General features: G+C 39.8%; 2 protein-coding genes across 2 annotated transcripts in view; both read left to right on the top strand.

Moving 5' to 3' along the window:
• The window catches only part of HMGN1 (high mobility group nucleosome binding domain 1), a 1,114,480-nt gene that overhangs the window by 551,429 nt on the left and 548,315 nt on the right, over positions 1–14,736 (top strand). The window lies entirely within an intron of this gene.
• DSCAM (DS cell adhesion molecule) overlaps positions 1–14,736 on the top strand; it is a 494,765-nt gene that overhangs the window by 378,337 nt on the left and 101,692 nt on the right. The window contains exons 17-19 of the mRNA XM_042456815.1: positions 1,052–1,292; positions 6,055–6,201; positions 8,426–8,581. Of these exons, the coding sequence (XP_042312749.1) occupies positions 1,052–1,292; positions 6,055–6,201; positions 8,426–8,581 (544 nt within the window). The remainder of the gene's footprint in view (positions 1–1,051; positions 1,293–6,054; positions 6,202–8,425; positions 8,582–14,736) is intronic.

Here is a 14,736-nt window from a genome sequence, read left to right as displayed (position 1 = left end):
GCACCTTGGATAGATCCTTTAAATTGTAGACTAGAATCCAAACCAGATGCAACGTCTCATTCACATGGCTGTCACAGTTGCCTGTTCCTAATTCCAGCTCATGCCCACCCCCACTTTCATATTTGCTTTGTCTTAAAGCTTCTCTAGGAGTATTTCCTGATTTTTACAGGCTACATGTGACCTTAATGAGGCAGACCTTGCCCTTAGGTCCTCCACCTGGGGAAACATGTCACAGCAGTAACTACTATATCTTTTCTACTTCCACCTGTCTCCTATCTACATCCTCCTTTCTGATAGGACAGGATGGAAAATGGCCCAGAACAACTGTTTTTCTACATATCAGAACTGTACCTCTCATTTTCTTTTCTGGAAGAATACATCCTCCACAAAGTATCTGACAGAGGAAGTGAAACCTTCAGAGGAGGTATGCCATCGGCTTCCTCTCACACTGAGAGAGCGTGACTTATTCCAGGTCACCAAGTGGGCTTTTGTGAGTCCATGGGGATTTGATAACTGGTTTCCCAAAATCTTAAACCAACATTCTAACCCATTGCAACACTCTGGTTCTCTCTTACCTAGTATCTCCATGGAATTTAAAATTTGAACTAGGAAACAGAATGTGTAGTTTCACAAGCAGTGATGGAATTTGGGGGGGGGGCAGTATTTAATAGTCAAACCAAAAAGATAGATCATTTCCCAACAAGCATTTTAAATAATCCTGGATAGCAAAGTGCCAGACAGAGCCAAATTTACAAATACCAACAGGTTCTTTATCAATCATCGTCAGTACTGAGGAATCTGGCCTCCCTTGCTTTTATTTGGGAAGTCAGACAGCATTTGATGACAGAAGGCCTATAAGCATCAGTTTATGTTTTTAATTGCAGTGGCACTTTGAAATCCATTTTTTAAAAATCATCTGGGCCATTAACTTAGAGCTAACTAGAATTCCAGCATTGATCTTTAACAAAATGGGCTTTAGGAGTGGCAACTTGTTCTAAGCTTCTAATTTATGACTGTAATGTTATTTGTGTACAACTTATATCTTCTTTAGGCTCCAAAGAAACACTTGCAAAATGGAATTATTCGTGGATACCAGATTGGTTACCGGGAATACAGTGCAGGGGGCAATTTCCAGTTCAACATCATCAGCATTGATACCACCGGGGACAGTGAAGTTTACACTTTAGATAACCTGAAAAAATTTACGCAATATGGCATGGTGGTACAGGCATGTAATCGAGCAGGCATAGGGCCATCATCTCAGGAAATTATCACTACTACTCTTGAGGATGGTAGGTTCATATGCTGTATTTTAAAGCAGGTTGGGATTGCATGAGGTCATACATTGATATTTTATATTTCTACAACATGTGCTTATGTTTCCTTTTCAGCATATGTGTGGTAGCCTCAGTTTGCTGTAGGTAGAGATAGATGACACTGGTAATTTATTTATTTTTTATTCCACTCAAGTCAAGGTCTTTCTCTTGTGTTGATTTGTGGATTTTGGCAACATTTTTAAAAAATGAAATTCCCACTCATCACTAGTGATATAGAAATATTATGTTACCTGAAAGGTTGCTACGGCCCCATACAGACTGCCAAAATAAAGCTGCTTCGGGTCACTTTGTAGGTATGCTGTTTAAATGATACATGTGTCCTAAGAGTCCAGAAGATGCACCAAAGTTGTGCTCCAGTCCTTAGGACTGGATCGTGGCTTTGGTGTGGCTTGCAGACTCTTAGGACGCATGTAACATTTAAACAGCATACCTCCAAAGTGATCCAAAGCAGCTTTATTTTGGCCTGTCTGTATGGGGCCTGCATTTTTTTAAAGGACATTTTCACAGCAAAAAGTGTGTTACTACCCTACAGGTACCTTATTTACCCTTCATACTTTTATATCAAAATTGCAATAAAACATATTTCCTGGGTGACCCTTCTATGACCCTGCTGTGGATGCGATGATACTGAAATAGATCTTTGCACGTAGGCTAGAAATCAGTTGTCCCGGGCCCCGGCTAGATTAGATCATGACACACCTAGAGGAGGTAAGAGGAGACCTGAGACAAAGCACGGGGAAGATAAACAATGCATAAGCGATCTTATGCGCTAATCCTCTCTTATATGGAAATGTGCAACTATCGCTCTTCTTTCAATTTGGTTTCGCTTCATTGTGTCTATCCTGGAAAACTAATTCCAAACCACTTTATCCTTTCAATCTGTTGAAATCTACCCCCAAGGGATATTTTTGATATAAATATTGGCACTACTGAATCCGGTCTCCAGCTCAGTCTAGCAGAAGGCAGAAACTCTGTAGATTTGCTTCGCTTAGCACCTCAATATTCTTGCCATCCTATGTGCTGTGGGAGCTACTGAGTCCTCTCTTCATCCTGGACCCTCAGTGATTGGCATCAAGATTTGCATAAGTAATTATCACTGTTAGTGAAGCCTCATATCTATTCCATCCTCCCACCTCTCATTTCTTAGTCCTCATGTGTGTGCGCAGTTGCTTGTGTGAGTGAATGTGTTTATTCTGCTTTTAAAATAAAACTTAATTCATATTTTGAAGTCTGCCTCTGGAGTTTTGTATGCATTTGGACCCCATAAACCTGGAATACAAGACTTTAAGACTGAGTTACCCTGGTCCTTCTATATCTCTCCTTTTGAGCTAAGCACAAATTTCCCACAATGGAAATTCAAAGGATTCTGGAAATATTTTGAGTCTGTACATGATAACCACCCTACCCAAGCACTGAGGTACTACTTCTAATCTGCCTAGATCTAGGGACACGTACCCTACCTTACTTTCATGTTGCCTCTGGCTGGCTCCCTGACTTGATTTTGTGACAATTCAAGAGCTTTTGGAGACACTTGGTTCACATGTGGAGGGTTCACGTGAAGATGAGAGATTACACAGGGAAAGTTTGGGGAATGTGCGTGGAAAATATAATAGGGGAACAAATCTAGTGTTTACAGAGTCATTTACATCCCAAGACTGGTCTCAACTAGCTCCATAAGTATTGGATGAGTGAGAGCTGTCCCCACACATCTTTCCCACCATAAAAGCAGGGCCTCTGTACTAATGCATGGGATGAATCTTGACCTGGAGACTCTGGCCTGGTAAAGACTAGCACAAAGTGCTAGCCTGGGGCCGATTTTAGGGCTCGGGAATGTGGAGCATCCGCACGCTCCTGAGCCCTACTGCACTGTCCAGGCACCATTTTGGCACATGCACATTCATACGGCGCACAAGGGATGTCACTGCTATGGACGCCTCGGCAGTGGCAGAAGGAGCCGCGTTTTGTAGCTCCTTTTTCATGGTGCATTGTTGCCGCAACATGCGGTTGCCATCAAAACAATCCATGGGAGAAAGGGGTGGTGTCTTTTCCAGAGCACCAGCTGACTGGCTTCTCTCCCTGATCATCTTTCTAGCATGAGGAAAAGGAGCACAAAAGCCAGGCTTTCTCAGCCAGTGCTTCTTACTAAGAGGTAACTACTTCCTTGTGGGGGAAAAAAAAGAAGAAGAAACCCAGATTCAAATGTGTTTCTGGGAGCTGGATGAGTCTTGGAATGCAACTCAGATTCTGAAAGTGCTATTTGAGATCTGGTGATGGGATTCTATAGTTCTTTGCTAGAAGGAAGCATTGCTTCAGAAAGGTGGCAAGTGGAAGAGAGGTGAACATATCCAGAACAGATCAAATGACACACTCCTCTGTCATATATGACCTGCATATCCTTCTCCCTACTCAGAGTCTCATAGACCTCTGACCACCATGCTGTATGGATCCTAACCCAGGCTAGCCATTTTCAATGTGATAGCTTAGAGTGAAACATAGCACTTCCTAAGAGTGGCAAAATTAAATTCTATCTGATAGCTTTCTAGGCAGTTGGGATCAAGTTATATAGAAGTGCTGTTTTAAAGCAATGATAGAGAGCCCTCTTCTGGGAAAGAGGGATTATTCCATCAGCTAACAGAGCCATGGAAAGCCAATGGACTAGGAGAATCAAAGGATTAGGAAAGTATGATGTTTAAAAAGTAGTTACAGCCCTCTTAACTGCCAAGTAATATCAGTTGAAATGAAGCCCTGTATATGCTAATTAAATAATAGAAGGCTTTGAAGTCAGAGGTCTTTAAACTGGATTTTATAGAATCATGATACTCTTGGCTGATGTGTATTTGTTTTTCAGATAAAACTGATACTGCTGAGACATTGTTGGCAACATATTTCAGGTCTCAGTGTTTTGTAAGAGCTTACTTTAGGTTGTTGTTTACAGATATTGTTGAAGCTAAGATGATGCACCTGGGCAGAAGAAAGTTTCTATTGTTGACTCTGAGAAGAGAGAAAAACACCACATTTTCATGGGTCTTATGTAGTCTTATGTAGTCCCATGTAGGCAAAGACTGCAGGAATTACATTTAAAATATTTTAGCTCCTTCTGATTTAATATAAAATTAAATCCTTTAATTAAACCTATTAATTTTTACAGTGGTAGTTCAGGTAGTGATGATGTTTGATGTTGGCTTTGGCCAGTTTGTAAAGTAACAACTGTTTGCTTAAATCACACATTTGTGGGGCTGAAAGCAGCTCCCTCACTCATTCTATGGCTTTTTAAAGCTTCCATTATGCAGAATTTATTTTAAAAAAATTATTGTGAAGCAAGACATACAAGTCATGTACATCTTGTTTTAATGGAGAATTATACTCCAGAAGTGTGATGCTCTTTCTTTTACAATGAAAATGCTGGATTTTTAAAGCTGGAGATGGGGGTATTTTGCTACTGCCACTGAATTTTAGCAGACTCCAGTGGGTACTGGAGAGGATTTGGCCCTTGGACCAATTGAAGTTACCCATTTCTGGCTTGTATGTTAAAAATGGTCACAGATAGCACTGTGTGGGGAAGACTGAGTAAAAATGGCCTCCTGAAATTGTTCACCCTATTGACAAGTAGCAAAAAGGGTTGCACTGACATTTCAGTGAATATTGTCTACAAAGGCTGAAGGTTCAAAAGATCAGAAAAGCAAATTTTCTGAAACATTGTGAGAAAATTCTTGTCTGCGGAATTTCAGCTTTATTATTATTGAATAAAATATTACTGTTAGTTCACATCAGTTGAAAGTTCCTCAACACAAATATTATGCAGCATGAAAAAAAGCTGATGCCAACATGGTTTTATTGTGTGACGTTGTTGGTTTTTGAATATTTTTTGTTGTGCAGCATTTTGTTATGCAACATTACATAGAAAACAGCAATGTTGCAAACAAAAATTTTGAAAAACAACAATCTTATGAAAATCCGTCCCTGTAGCACAAAAATATATATTTTTGTGCAACATCTTTTTTGTGCAATTTTGCTGTTTATGATAAAAAACAAAAGTTTTTGTGGCTGCCTGTGGCTCCATACCAAAGTTGTGCAGTTCTCAGGAGAAGCTGCATCGCTTCTGTATGACTGCAGTTTTCTGAGCAAGCAGTGTAGCTTTTTTTGGGGGGGGGGAGTTTCCTGCCATTGCAGGAGGGGATCCCTGAGTCTCTCAAAGCTAAAGGACAAACAGATTTTTAAATTGTTCTTGACATGTTATTAGTATATGCCAAGACTTGGAAAAACCAAGGTTTACTATCCCCCATATAGAGGCATATGAATTAGGATGCTCATGTAGTTGCAAATAGACTATATATGCATAATAAATTTGCGTTGCCAGTTTGATGTGAAGAATCACTTCTTGCTGGCATGATCAAGGTAAGAGCAGATGACAATGGATACCAGAAGTGGCAATTTCATAACTTTTCAACCCACAGAAAGTGCATGGTGTATCTTTGTGAAAATAATGGCAGGTGATTCAGCCTCCTGCTGTAATCTGTTTGATAATTATAGTAGTTTACCATCCATTTACCACTATGTGAAGGCTGAAGAACCATACCTGCATTGTTCTACAAGGCTGTTTTTGGAAACACTCTTACCATTGTCACTGTCCTCAAAAGACTTATTGAAGAAATGTAAAACAATATTTTGGGCTTTATTCTTTTTCTCTAAACTAAGCGTTGTGATTATCTGATTTCAGTTCCCAGTTCCCCACCTGAGAATGTCCAAGCCATCGCAACTTCACCTGAAACCATCTCTATTACTTGGTCTACACTTGCCAAAGATGCTCTCAATGGAATTCTACAGGGATTTAGGGTTATATATTGGGCTAATCTTTTGGATGGAGGTAAGGTTTTCATCCCAAACGTAAAACCTTTCCAGCAGTATAATATTTTGTAAGGTTCTATCTTTTCTAGAGTTGAAGGATTTCTGCTATTTTTCATCATATCATGTTCATTCATACTCTGCACTATGTTCTAATTATGATTTACCTAGGAATGTTTGTAAGCAATAATTCTGCAACTGAAGTGTTTGCAGTTTGTTGAAGATGGCAGTTGCTGATGTACAGTGGACATTGGTGATAATGGTCAGCAAACTCTTGCTGCCAAGATTTTTATTTTTATGGTCAGTGTGGATGGTGGAATTCAACTCCCCTGTCCAAACTGACTCATGCACCCTTACGTTACTCTGTTGTGCTAGGATACCTCCACCATGGTCATTTACTGGCCAGGTGATGATGGAGGGTAGCTAGCCACAGAATGACAAAGACACCCCCCTCAGATGTAATCTGGGCAGTCTGGGGGGAAGATGTCGTCTTCCTGCACCAGCTGCTAAAGCACACAGCAATTGGCTGACCTTCCTCATTGACCTCTGGACACCAAGAGGTTATTCCACCACAGGAAAAGTAAGGTGAAGGTCTGGAGAGGGCACTTACTTAATCTTGGTGGAACTTTACACTCCACCAATGATATCCAAGGTCTTGCCTTCTAATATCACCAGACCTGTGAATTCACTCTCTGAGACTAATTTTAAAGCCATTGTCCAAATTCTGAATATCTTTTGGGGATATGTTCAGCCCCTTGGATAGGTCTTTTAAAATCCAGACTAAACCCTGGATCGCATTTATTTTCTTACTGACATCAGAGCCATGAGCTTCCACTGCATACATGCATGTAGTGGTAAACCACTGCAAACAAATGTGGACAATATGAATGTGGTGTAAATAGGTTTAATCATATATTTAATGTATTGGTAATGGAAAAGTAAGAAATAGAACATTGGAAGTTTCTTAACATGACAATTCCACTTCTGAAATGTGGACATATAACTGAGAACTCTGGAATAGGAAGAGAAATTAAAACCAAGAGAATTCTGAAGGTATGCTTAGGTTTGTCTGATGCAACCCTATCATAGCATAGCTAAGAAATAATTTGACAGTGCATTAAACAGTTGCTTACCAAAGTCTCCTTCAGCAGTTTATGATGCTGTTGGCATATCTTTTTTTTTGTTTGTTTGATAACTTGTCATAAATGGAATAGTTGGTTAGAGAAATCAAAGAGCAATTCATGTTGCCAGATGTCTTGACAGAATTATTTGCTAGTGAAGAGAGCTTTGCAAGCAGAGGGTGGGGAGGTCCCAATTACTATTAGACCTGAGAAGGGTTCAAGGGACATAATGTAATCATCAGGAGTATTTGTACACTACACAGATACAACACTATGATTTCACTTTAGCTAACATGGCTGCATCCCATGAAATCTTGTAATTTGTAATTTGGGAAGACTCTGTTTCTCCCTGGCTGAGAAGCATCCTTCCCTAAACTTCAAATGCCAGGATTCCATTGAGATTGTAGTGCTTAATTGTGTAGTGATTAAAGGCTCCAAATATAGTCGCTGAAACAGAATATTTTGAAAGTGGAATGGAGGTAGGTTTAGGTCAATTCAATCAAGAATTTTTCCATTCCTAGACGGTCGTCTATGATAAGTGTAGCATATAGTTGACATAGCTAAGTACTACCAGGCTAAAAAGTCTAGTTGAAGCTATGAATCCCCACTTTTACCGCCTTCTGACTTAGTCAGCATGAGCCAGCAGGACTTGGGAACTGGCAGAGAATACAGCACTTCACTTCTATCCTGCTCCTGGTTGTTCACTTATTGTTTCAATCCAGTTAAGATATTTTTGTAGGCCCTGTTCAAAGATTTTTTTTCAGTATCCTGTGCTGTCATGCTGAAACAATAATTAAAAAAATCAGTACAATAAATGTAGTTTCATAACATTTTTAATCCAGATCATTTAACAGCCTACTTTAAAAAATTACCATGAGTCTAAAATGGTACATCAGTAGTTTCAAAGGGCTTTGCATGTTTATGCCTCTACATATGACAGTTGCAATTTTTGTGATTAAATACACATTTACTATGTTCATTTAATCATCATCATAAACTTTATCCCTGCCATACTTAGATATTTTAATCCAACAATTTCTTGTTTATTCTCACAGCAACATAATTACCACTCAATGGGCAAAGAATGCCACTGCTACTAACTCAGTTTAATTTTCTGCTCTGCAGAGCTGGGAGAAATTAAAAATGTTACCACTACACAGCCCTCATTAGAGCTTGATGGTCTGGAAAAGTACACCAACTATAGCATTCAGGTGCTGGCATTCACACGAGCTGGAGATGGGGTCAGAAGTGAGCAGATTTTCACACGTACAAAAGAGGATGGTAAGAACTGCAACATTCTTGATAGCTATGTTGAAATGAAATCAGAGCTGCTGGATTTTGTTTTCTCTTCCTCCAGAGAAATGTCAGACTCTGAATGGTTGCCTGCCTGCCTGCAGCTATTACTTATATTCAGAATCTAATGTGCTATGTATTCTTGGACAGTAATGGCAACTGAATGGTGGTTTGGTGGTGGTTGTTATTATTTTTTTACTACAACTGATATTTTTTACTACAACTTAGTTAGGCAACATGGGCAGCAGTCAAAAATCATGGGATCTGTTATCAAAACTACCCAGAAAGCCCCCAATTGGAAAAGGCTATCATCATCATCATCAACAAAAAATATCTTCATAGACAACTCAAGATGCTACAGAGCAAGCTCACCATGTCCAGCTGAAAACCTAGATGGGTTTCTGGTCAGATAGGTGAGCCAATGTTATTTATACAAAAGGAGCCTAGTCAAACCAAGGCTTTCAGTAGATATAATGAGCTTGGCAAGTCAGAGGAACAATATGAAGCTAAGCAGGACCAAGGAGCAAAGCTGGAGAACACTGGAGTTGCTAGCAGCATATGGTCTCACCATTTTGGAGTGAGGCACCCTCTCTGCTTAGACCATGGACAAGTTCTATTATTATTATTATTATTGTTGTTGTTGTTATTGTTGTTGTTGTTGTTGTTGTTGTGTTTATTTATATCCTGCCTTCTTCCCAGTACAGAGACTCAAGGCAGTTAACAAACCTAAAAAGTCTATGTTAAAACACTATAAAACATGCAAATACAAGTTTAAAAAACAATTAAACAATTCAAACAGTTAAAAACGTTACATTAACATTTAAAGTTAAAAACTCTTTTAAACAGAAACAAAACAGCATCCATGTCACATGAAAGCCTGGCGGCACAAACACATATTTACCTGCTGCCACAAGGACAGCAGGGATGGAGCCATCCTGGCCTCCCTAGGGAGGGAGTTCCAGAGCTTGGGGACATCCACTGAAAAGGCCCTTTCTCTTGTTCCCACTGAAAAGGCCCTTTCTCTTGCTCGTGAGAGGGTAGTGGGACAGAGAGAAGGGCCTCTCCCTATGACCTCTGGGGGACTCATACAGGGAGACATGATCCTTCAAATAGCTTAGACCCAAGCCATATAGGGCTTTATAGGTCAAAACCAGCACTTTGAATTGTGCCCGGAAATGGATTGGCAGCCAATGGAGCTGTTGCAACAAAGGAGTTGAATGCTCCTTGTAACCAGCACCAGTTAACAGCCTGCCTGCAGCTCTTTGGACCAGCTGAAGTTTCTGAGCTATATGGGATGTGATTTATTGTACAGACATAGGCTGTAATCAGGAGGTGGAAGCTGTACAAGAGGAGAGAAAGGTAACCTCATATCTCAAAAGAGATCTCAAAAAACTGCATCTTAAGATGGCTCCTCACTGCATAAATAATCCAGACTGACACTGCTTTACCTGCCACTGCTCTGTGCTAGGGAATTCTGGGAATGGTGGCTTGTTGTAACCCCAGAGCTCCACTTTATTTCTCTGCTGCAATCAGGATGCATCCCTAATCTAATTAAATTTTTAATTTTTGTTATCATGTGAATTTTTGGCTGTACCTGTTTTAATCTTTGTAAGTCACCTTGAGTTCCAGATGGGAAAAAAGTATGATATTAATAATGATAGCAACAACAACAACAACAACAACAACAACATGTTTCCCATTGTCTCTGGGTTTGTGCAGAGATGATGGAGAAGCCCTCTACTCCCTGTATATGTTTTCTGCCACTTCCAAGGAGCACATCAGGAAAAGTGGGGAGGGTAAATTAATTGTAGGGAAAGGATAGCAAGGGCATATTGGAATCTCTTGGGTTAATTTTGATAAATTATTTGAATCCCTTTCTCCAGGATAAATCAGATTTCTCCCCTACCCCCAATTAATCTGGAGATATCTTTGGACAGTTGACACCATTTCTATTTTACATGGTCATAACAGTTTGAAATAAAGATTCTGCCCTCTCATCATCTGCCTCCTGATGTATGGTATTCCTATGTCCTGTTTTGATAATGATGACAAATGGTATTTTCCTTCTACTGGCAATCCAGCACAGCTTGCTTTTTTATCTATCTGGGTTGGTTTTATTAAATCTATCCATCAGAAGCACTATTAGCATATTTTAGCCTGCTATCTTATCTCATTTGCTTGTGGCATCTCCTGTTCTGGATTATCACTCGTTAAGTCAAAGACATCCATAGGATTTTTTGTGGGTTTTTTGTGCTATGTGGCCATGTTCTAGAAGAGTTTGTTCCTGATGCATTCTCTGAAGATGCCAGACACACATGCAGGTGAAACATCAGGAATAAATTATTCTAGAACATGGCCACATAGCACAAAAAACACACAAAAAACCTATCACTTGTTAATTTCTTATGGTGGCTTGAAAATGGAAGACCTTGTCTTGGTGTGTGTGGATTTGGACTTAGATGCACTTTGGATGTCTCCAGAGTTCCATAATCAATGTGCATTGTCTCTGAGCAACCTATTTTGTTTAAGTTCACTATTAGTCTTTGGCATCAACAGAATATTTTCCATAGAAAATGATAGCACAGTGTACCCAAGCAGTGCTTCTGTTTTGGGAACTTATGAAAAGACCACCTTAGTGCACGTGTTTTATGGAAGGAGAGCACAGAAATAAAAAGCAAAAGAAGGGATGTCTTCCCAAATTCATAAGATAAGAGATGTGGCAAAGGGTCAGTGTTTCATTTGCATTTCTTATCTTTCTTAGAGCTTGATTTTAGACACCAGAGGTCAAGCATAGCTCTGGCTGAAATTGTGTAGTAAAGCATGTACCTTCAAGGAAGGGAATAGTCAGAGGTGGTTAACCATTGCTTTCCTCTTGATATTCCCTGGAGGTGTCTGTCTCAAGTATTAACCAGGCCTGATCCTGCTTAGCTTCTGAATTCACATGAGTCTGGCACATTCAGGATATTCAGACAATTTGAATTTATGTAAAAGAAACACAAAGCATGGGTTCTTTTAAAGGGATACATTATTTAGTTCCTTCTTCCATGAATCTTGCTGTTAAAAAAATATTTCAATCCAAGATGTTCATGGCACAGTGAAAACAGCAATAGACATTTCATTGTAATTTTAAAAAACCACAACAGTGTTCTGTTTATCACTTTTGCTTGGCATTTGCTCGAAACTATAAATGGACTTACTGATTAACCAAGTGTCTTTCCACCTGAGGATTTATTTCACTGATAATTAAAATTTAAATAGACACAGTCATTTTCTCTCTACATTCTAGGCTTAAATTGCATTTTCAGAGGCTATTGTATTTGATGGCATGGGAGTTGAATGATGGTATTCATTAGAAATGACGCATTATAAAATCTTAATTAAAACAATGAATCTGGGTTCCCTAATAGAGAGACTCATTGAGCCAGATCCATAGGTAGTGCAAACCATTATAATCTAGTAAATGGCACTAATTTGCACTTGCTGAAATCTAGCTAATGAATTTGTTCAAGTTTTTCATCTTGCTTGATGATGCTTGGCTTAGTGTAGGTTGTCTCTCTGCTGTACCTAGCTACTCTGTATTGGCATGCTATTGTATCACCATGATCTACCTGAGAGTTACAGCAGTATGATGCTATACTTTGGCTTTGCCACATTAAAGTGTTTCTGCTTACATGGATTGGGCCATATGATTTTTATCAATTCTCCCCTTCACCTGAGTCTCATCACCTTTGTCTCTGGCAAACTGTGTTTGAGATCTTTGGGAGCTTGCATAACAGAATGGACTACATATTATAAGAGAGCTGGAGAAGACAGGGGTGATAAGTGAAAACTGAGTACCACAACTTGCTTGAAAAAAATCATTTCAGTTTCATCAAATACAATGCCAGGCTATATGGTATATATGCATACTGGTGTAATTTTTCTTATTTCCCAGCCAATACATTTTTGAGTAATTGTGTAGCTTGGAAAATTTACTTTTTTTGAATTTAAGCTGCCCGCATGCACACACCAAAATCTCTCAGGCAGTGCAGCTGATGGTCCTTCTGAATGTGGATTTTGAAAGCTGTAATTCTAAAAAGGAACTGATTCCAAGCTCTGCATAACAATATATCATCACTATAATTAATCATTAGTTGCTGAATATTAGTATTATTGTATTAGCTAAATACACCAGAGGAGCAATGGAAGTCCTGCATTACAGGTAAACTATTCAGTGGTTATCCCATATGCCATAAATATGGATAATTATGTACTGTTTACTAGTCCCCCCCCCCACAGGATGAAATCCCATGCACACATATTTGGGATATGAATATACCAGCCAGGTCAGCAAGGAGAGCGCATTCCAGAAATGGAGTGCGAACGCAGAGAAGGTCCTCTCTGTATTCTGTACATGAAGTATTATTCCCACTTCTGGGAATAATATTTAATTATACACATTAATTATATATTCAGGGGAAAAGGAGGTAATGTAGATGGCCTTTCAGCAGGACTGATGCTGTGCGCTGCTGCTTTTCTCTCAGATCCCAGAACTTTCTTAAGTCGAGGAAAATTCAGTCTCTGATCTGCAAACTATATAGGAATTATCTTTCTGATATGAACAGATTACCACAGGGAATGAATCCTGAGGTTAAACACTGAAATATTTGTCTGGGGGAATGTTTATAGTTTTAGAATATTTTAGAGGTAGAATTGCCCCCCTCATAACTTTGGAACTCTAGATCTCTATCTGACCCATTTAAAGGCACTTCGACTACAGCTTGTCTTAAATAAATCACAGCCAATTAATAATAATAACAACAACAACAACAACAACAACAATAATAATAATAATAAATTTTATTTGTATACCGTTTTTCCATAGATCAAAGCGGTTTACAGACTATTAAAACTATTACAGACTAGCTCATAAAAAATAGATAAAATCCAGTAATATAATTATACAGAACACAATCATTCACAGGGTAAGGCAGAGAATCAATGGCATCAAGAACACTCAACTTCATTCCTCGATGGGGAAGGCTTGACAAAAGAGAAAGGTTTTAAGTGTCTTTTTAAATGTATCTGGGGGGGGGGTCATAAGACGGAGCTCCTCGGGAAGACTATTCTAGATCTGCGGGGACGCCACTGAAAAGGCCATCTGGGATGTGGAAACATATTTGGAAGATGGAGTTTCCAACAGATTCTTCCCAGATGTTCTGAGTGTGCGGGTTGGATTATGTGGGGAGATGTGGTCCCTCAAGTAACTTGGGCCCAAGCCATGTAGGGCTTTATAGGTAATAACCAACACCTTGTATTGCACTTGGAAGCGAATGGGCAGCCAGTGAAGATTTTTCAGAATAGGTGTTATATGGTCAAACCTGGATGCGCCGGTGACCAGTCTGGCTGCCATATTTTGTACTAACTGAAGCTTCCGGGCTTGGTACAAGGGTAGCCCCATGTAGAGCGCATTACAGAAATCTAAGCGAGAGGTTACCAGAGCATGTACCACAGTTTCAAGGTCCCTTTGGCCCAGGTAGGGTCGCAGTTGGCGTATCAACCGAAGTTGATAGCAAGCACTTCTGACCGTCGCATCTACTTGAGATGTCAACTGCAGGGACAAGTCCAGAAGTACTCCTAAACTGCGAACTTCATCCTTCAGGGGAAGTGTGACCCCTGTTCAGGACAGGTGGATAAATTTCCTTCCCCGGGGAACCTATCACCAGTATTTCTGTTTTCTCTGGATTCAGACTGAGTTTGTTTTCCCTCATCCAGCCCATTACCGATTCCAGGTAGGCATTCAGAGGAGAGACGCCATCCTTAGTCACTACATCAATCAGAGACACAGAGAAACATATTTGGGTGTCATCGGCACACTGATAACACCGCGCCCCGTGTGGATACCAAGATAACATCTATTGACCCAGGGCTGGAAAACAACATAAGACATGTCTAGAGCAGCTAAGCAATGTTGGAATCTTGACTGCTGGCTGATAATGTTTTCAATATTGGGGGTGTCTTGTGGTGAGAGTTGGGAAGGGGCGACCATAATATCTGTTGATATGAGTTTGGAGAAAGAGGTGGTCAGTGATAGTGTGGGAGCGGCTATAAGAGTTGTACAGGGAAACAGGAAGTATGGCGTTAACAGGATGGGGTTCTGTTAC

This window comes from Sceloporus undulatus, chromosome 3 (assembly GCF_019175285.1).
Source record: "Sceloporus undulatus isolate JIND9_A2432 ecotype Alabama chromosome 3, SceUnd_v1.1, whole genome shotgun sequence".
NCBI classification, from domain to species: Eukaryota; Metazoa; Chordata; class Lepidosauria; order Squamata; family Phrynosomatidae; genus Sceloporus; species Sceloporus undulatus.
The sequence above is the reverse complement of the archived record's forward strand: the minus strand, read 5'-3'. Positions and strand labels throughout refer to the sequence as shown.